Consider the following 6,606-nt stretch of genomic DNA (forward strand, 5'->3'; position numbering starts at 1 on the left):
TTCTCTCTTTCCTGTTTCTTCTTTATTTTTTTTTAAAAAACACATCTAAATTCATCTTATTTCTCTCTTTCATATCTTAATTCATCCTAATTCTTTTCCTTCGGTTAAACAAATTATACCAATGTATATTTAATTTCCTTTTATTGGATTGCAAGTGTGAGATTAAGTCTCACATCGAATAAAAGTAAAAAGGTTAAACACCGTAAAAAGAAAAAATCCATAAATCTAAACTTTAAGGTTTTGGTTTTCAGACTTCTCAACATCTTTTACACCACTAAAAATATTGCTTGATGGAGCAATCCTCCTCAAGGAGAACCCATGGAAATCAGTCTAACCCATAGAAATGAGAGACTAATTGAGTATATGTAATTAATAAAAATAGTATGAATTTAATTGAATTTGTTTGAAAATTTAGTGGCTTTTTTATAATCCTTTTGAGAAAAATTTAAAAAAATGGTTAATTATTTTTTAAAAAATTTACCAAGCCCCAAGATGCACTAAATTACTAAGAATCAAAACTTGAAGAGATGGAAAGAAACGAACAAAACAAAGAGAGAATTAGTAATGAATAGATCTAAAAAATGAGTAATGAATAAGTGAGTCTTTTGACAGTCTCCAAAATTATGATAGAGCATGATGATGATGAGAAAGATGAGTCAATTTTGATTTTAATAAAATTTTATATATTTGAATTGTTTTCAAAATCACAGTAGAATTAATTATGATGTATAAAGATCATGATAAAGTTAAAACAAGTAAAAGTATCTTCTACTTCTATCAAAATCAATACTATTAATTATATAAAATTAATTTTATTCAAAATTAATTTTGTCAATCTCCGTTGAGAATTAAAATGGAGTTTTACTAAAAAAAAATAAAATCCCCCTCCATTAAGAAATTCTAACACAATTTACATGCGTGGGTTGGGCTGATAATCCAAATTGAGATCAGTGTTTGTAAACTATATTATATCGGCCCAAAACCAAACGAAATGTATTATTTATATATCAAACAGGTAACAAGTTGGTCACTGCCACTTTATCACTCGCTCTTTCTTTCTGCGTGTTGTTGGCACAATGGAGTCTCTGTTATCTGTAACATCTTCTTCTCTGAAATTCTTAGTGAGAGCTTCATGGGACACACAGCAGAGACTCCCTTACAATCCCAACGCTCCCAGAAAGCTTAAGAATAACATTGTTGCAACTCCCACTCCCACTCCTCCAATTACGCGCAAGAGGGAGCAATACATTTCCGATCTTCTCAAGCGCGCCACTCCTCTCCCCACCATAGGTTTTCACTCCCTTCTTCCTTTATATTATCCACTTCCTTCAATTTTCTCATTTTCTTAGTTAATTATATTTTAATATATATATATATATATATATATATATATGTATTTACAGGGCATATAGAAGAAGTACAAGATGAAACCTATTTGGGGTATGAGAAATGGCTCCCAACTCCACCAAAAGTGGTCAAGCCTCGTTCCGTCTTTAATGCTGCTACTTTAGCCTATATTGGTGATTGCATATACGAGGTCTCTTTACTTTTCTGTCACCACCCATTACTCTATTCATAAATTAATTATTGTCTTTAAGTAGTAGTTTACTTGCTGCAAATTTCATGTTCTGGGTGTTTTTGAAAAGAAAAAAAAAAAAGAAACTATCTTTATGACTGGCTGAAGAAGTAAAGAATTTTGTCTTTTAAGGATTCACAAGTAGAACATAAATTGGCTCCGCTTAACCACTTGAAGTCTGAGCTTAGTATGTTTTAGCACTGTTTTTTGGATTTCTCTATTTGATCAAATGAACGAATTCCCATAAGGAAGTTGTTCTTTGACTATTAACAATGAGCTCAAGTGCTGAAGTTAAGAACCTTATGACTTTGTTGATACACGGTAAAAGTATAGCTAGAACATGGTTTTAAATTGTGGTCTGCAACCGCAATTGCGACCGCATCAACCACATTTTTCTTGCAATGTCAAGGATTGGAGCGAAACCACGACTGAAATTGCAATTTAAAACCATGGCTAGAATTAATGATGTTTAAATTGGTTACAACTCACAACAATAGACTTGCAATTTACTCTATTCTTATTTTTTATGAAACAAAGTATAAATTGTCGTCAACTATGTCAATTGAACTTCTAGATATCTTATTCTCATTCCCCCCCTTGAAACGTGCAGCTATATGCCCGTAGGCACTTTTTATTCCCTCCCCTTAGTATTGAAGAATACAATGATCGTGTTATGGCAGTTGTTCGTTGCGAAGCTCAAGTATGTCTATTTTTTCCTTACTGCTTATTTTATCTTCATGTATTATATATGCTATGAAGTTAGATAAGTAACATGCTAGATATTGTATAGTATTATAGTGATGGGCATATAATTTTGCCATTTTTCTTTTCTTTCTGATCTATATTCTATAAACCTGTCAGGCTTGGTTGTCACCTAATTGGGAGTTAGGAAGTTATTTTGTGTACTTTTCTAGCTTGATTTACTGTTATAGGCTTAAGTTAAAACTTAAAATATGAGCTTTAAATTTAAAGTTGTTTGGTAATTCTATAATTTTTTTAAGCTTAGAAGTTACATTTAAGTTAAAATTCAGTGGGTAGTATGTTCTTCAATCTTGGTATTTGAAATAAAGAAGGAAAAAAGGAGAGCTAGAACCCAAATGCTCCTAACACTACCTTTTGTTTTAAAATAAAAAATAAAAATTCTGCTTTTTTCAAAGTTTACTTCATTAAAAAAAGTCTATTTTTTTTAAAAACAAATCTTAACATTTTGCTTGGATTAACTTCTTTTTAGAAGTGAAGCCCAAATAAGCCAGGCCAAATAAATCTTCATAATAAAATCTTATGCTTTGTTTTCTTTTCTCCTAATAACTCTTGTTTGCACACAGAAGCTTTTCTCCCAAGGCTGAATTTGTTGAAAGATTTTTTTTTTCATTGTTTGAACTTTGAATTACATATCCTAGCTGTTCATTTCAAGTGTTTTTATATCCTTATCATAGTTTTCTTTTTTAACGATTCCTTAACTGATGTCAATATAACAGAACTACATAAAATGATGAATTTTGGCTTCAGTTGGCTGGCGATATCCTGGAATTTTATTGACGGTTACTGATGAATTAAAAATGTGTTTCTAATCTGATTATAAGATATATTAAATTATTCATGTTTTCTGCATTCCAGGATGCATTGCTGCAGAAACTTCTTGAGAGTAACTTCTTATCAGATCAGGAGAGGTTAGAAAAGGAAAAGGAACTAATTGACAATTATGCTAATGTAGTTCTGGTTCAATATGGGATTATACTCTCAGTGTGATAGGAGTTGGCAGACCGTAGATCATTGTAAATCTTTTAAAATTTCTGTTTTGGCTTATGGTTTTTATTGTTCTTTGTTGCAGGGATGTTCTTCGATGGGGAAAGAACATTGTTTCCAGCAAAACTAAGACGAAAAAACGTGCTGGTGCAGCTGTGTATAATAGAGCATCTTCACTAGAAACACTAGTCAGTGCCTTCAAACCATGGGTTCTCTCTTCTGTTGATATAAATCTTGCACAAAGTAGTTGTCTGATTCTTGAGAATTTCCTTTATAGTTCATATATTTGTTTAAATCTAAAATGGTGATGACAACTGCAAGATAGTATTTTCTCTGACATAGATGCTGCTTATTGTTTTAATCCTACATGAAAAAATCTTACATTTTAGTCCTTACATGAAAACATGCTTACAAATTTGTTCTTACTGTTTGTCGATGTTATAACTGTTAAATTTGGTTCCTATACTTGACAACATTTTTTTTAGCTCCTACAAAAATAATTATATTATGTTTCATTTTGGTTCCTACATTTAAAAAAACTTTACATTTTGGTCCCTACCTGATATTTCTCTTCTTTTTCATCTGTAAAAGAAAAAGATTTGGCACCGTTATAATTTTGGCAAATGGCAAGGACTTATTTGTAAACTTTTTCATGTAGGGACTTAAATGTAAGGTTTTTTTATGCAGGGGCTAAAATGAAAGGCTAAATTTTTAATTTAACCTTTTTGGTCCCTTACTTTTAAAAGATTATAAACCATTTTCTTATCCATTTGATTCCTCTAATATTACAAGTTCACCATTTGACTCTCCATTCCTAGGAGACATGTAAACACCTAACAGACAAAGCAAATGGAAAACTAACAAAGAAACTATATAGGAAAGGGGAAAAAAATTATGAAGACTAAATTACAACTTTTTTAAAATGAGAGACCAAATGAGAAAATCATGGTATTTAAAAGATCATGTTTAAGCCTGAAAACGTTTCTTATGCAAACAAGTCTTAATCATATATACATGGACAATTATGATTGAGTTTATTCAAATTTGATTGTGACATTAATGTATGATTGTATGGTAAAGATTTGTATTTCTCATGAGAACAGTTATCACCTTACCCGCATACACATATTTCCAAGCTGCAGCTTTACTCTTTGAAACAAAGCTTATATGACAATATTAGTGTGCTTGTTTTTATTTGTGCAATATATGTAGCACAATCAACTATTAAGGGGTAACGACTAGTTTCCACCTCAATGCTTTGCAATTTCTGCTTACATGTGTGTTGCAACATATCCATCTAATATCATTCATTTGTATTTGGAAATCAGAGAATTTGATAAGAATAATCTAAAACAAATTATTTCCTATAATTTGAAACTTGTTTTCTGCCTCTTCTCTGACACGGACATTGAACTAGGTTGGCTATTTGTATTTGACAAATGTGAATCGCTTGGAAAAGCTGATGTTAGAGTTGGGATTCTCAGTTGACTCTTCCGTGGCTTTGAATGTTGAGGAAATAGTAGTAAGTTTCATATCATCCCCTCCAGCTTACTATTTATTTTTATTGTTTGGTTTTTGCTTTCCCAGTTAAATTTTGATAGAAACCTACTCTAATATTGCAGAAAACTGGAGTTAACAAAGAAACTACAGAAACTGAAATAAGAAAGGAACATAAATGGAGTAATTGACTAATTGGTATTTTTGGAGCTGAATTTTTATTTTTATTTTCTGGATGTTTGACCTCTTGTTGACATCACCAAATCTTCATGCATGCAATTGATGCTACCAGCATGCTCTAACATGATAGGACATAGGAAGGAATTAATAATATTCTGTAAAAGCTATCTTGTGGAAATAATTTTTATGTTGTGAATAAGAATAGTCTCAGTACTATAGCAAGATGTTGTATAATACAGCATTAAACTACACAATACATCATCCATGGGTTATAAAGAAAATATTTAAAATATTTCATTGAAGGCGTCAAGAGGATGATGATTCAACAAAGCTGCTGCTTTTGCATTAGCTGAACAGCATGATCTAGCTTATACATACAAGCAAAGCTACTCTTGTATTCTTGGTTTGCTTGGTGATAACAAATTGCCTTTTCTTTCCACTTTTAGGCAGGTGAGTTGAACAATGGATAAATATGATCTTCAGGCAATCGGAATTCCACAGGAGCAGGCAAAACAGTTTCTGAAGATTTTGTTTGATCCATTGTATTCTTCTGCAAAGCATGACTTCCTCTTTTACTTTGGCGGGAGAAGCTGTATCAGAACCACATTCCAACAGCATATATTTCCATGCTATAGATTAGAAGCCTTCGAGGTCCTTCATAACAATTTTTCTGCTGCACAAAGGTTCTGGCACCGTAGTTTGTTAGTAATGTATCTTTTTCAGAGGCGTAAAGTCAGAAGAAGATAGTAATGCAGCGAAACTTTTGGTTTTATGTGATAGATTCGTGATGGGATTTGCAAATTTTGCTCGAACTTTGTAGAGTTGGTTGGTTCATGTGCGAATTTTGTTGACTGAATATTAGGGACAGAGACCAAGATGTCTATTTGTATTATTACTTTGGAATTATTACCTCTAGTCTTTTAACAACTTCACAAGATATTAACAGTATTCAAATTATTAACAATTTGAATAGTTTGGAGGAATCTTTTATTTTTAAAATGTTCTCATTCTCATAAAAGGGATCATAAGTAGTGTTACTTAGTTATAAAAAAGTCAATATAATTATGTCTTCAAATTTGTGATTGCACATGTTGCTAAAATATAAGTGACGAGTAAACACCCCTACCCCAAAAAAAGCAAAGGTTTTGATGACTAGTGTTCTAGCACCATGTCTTGAAAAAAGAAAAGCTCAATATGCATCACGCGTGAAGCAGAGTAAAATTACTTCATCCAATGTTTTTTGGTCTTATTCTTTTACAACTTTTCATATTTTATTTTTACCCGAGACTATGGTTCTACAACGAAAATTGGGTATCCAGTCATTGTATGTGTACCTTAAATTAAGGTAATTTTTTTTAAAAAATGTAAATTAAATTAAATATTCAAAATAATAAGCAATGCATGCATAATTAACTCAGGTAAAATTAACAAATATATGTTAAAAAATAAAATAAAGATTATTAAAAAAAGGTTCTAATAATAAGTGTTCAACACTATGTCTTAAAAAAGAAAGGCCCATATGCTTCATGCATGGACCAGAGTAAAATTACTTCATTCAATATGTTTTTTTGTCTTATTCTTGTACAAATTTCATATTTTATTTTCAC

General features: G+C 31.2%; 1 protein-coding gene across 2 annotated transcripts; it reads left to right on the forward strand.

Annotated features, from left to right (window-relative positions):
* Positions 1 to 1,021: 1,021 nt before the first annotated feature.
* LOC114388738 (mini-ribonuclease 3-like) lies at positions 1,022 to 6,017 on the forward strand. 2 transcript variants are annotated; one of them, XM_028349388.1, is made up of 8 exons: positions 1,022 to 1,290; positions 1,404 to 1,537; positions 2,187 to 2,276; positions 3,194 to 3,246; positions 3,408 to 3,510; positions 4,740 to 4,844; positions 4,945 to 5,017; positions 5,446 to 6,017. In XM_028349388.1, the coding sequence occupies exons 1-7, from the start codon at positions 1,077 to 1,079 to the stop codon at positions 5,008 to 5,010; spliced, it is 765 nt and encodes a 254-aa protein (XP_028205189.1). In that variant the 5' UTR covers positions 1,022 to 1,076; the 3' UTR covers positions 5,011 to 5,017; positions 5,446 to 6,017. The 2 variants fall into 2 exon arrangements, with proteins under 2 accessions (XP_028205189.1, XP_028205190.1); XM_028349389.1 differs by lacking the exon at positions 4,945 to 5,017 and having other exon boundaries at positions 5,446 to 5,998.
* The last annotated feature ends 589 nt before the right edge of the window (positions 6,018 to 6,606 follow it).

This window comes from Glycine soja, chromosome 15 (genome assembly GCF_004193775.1).
Source record: "Glycine soja cultivar W05 chromosome 15, ASM419377v2, whole genome shotgun sequence".
NCBI classification, from domain to species: Eukaryota; Viridiplantae; Streptophyta; class Magnoliopsida; order Fabales; family Fabaceae; genus Glycine; species Glycine soja.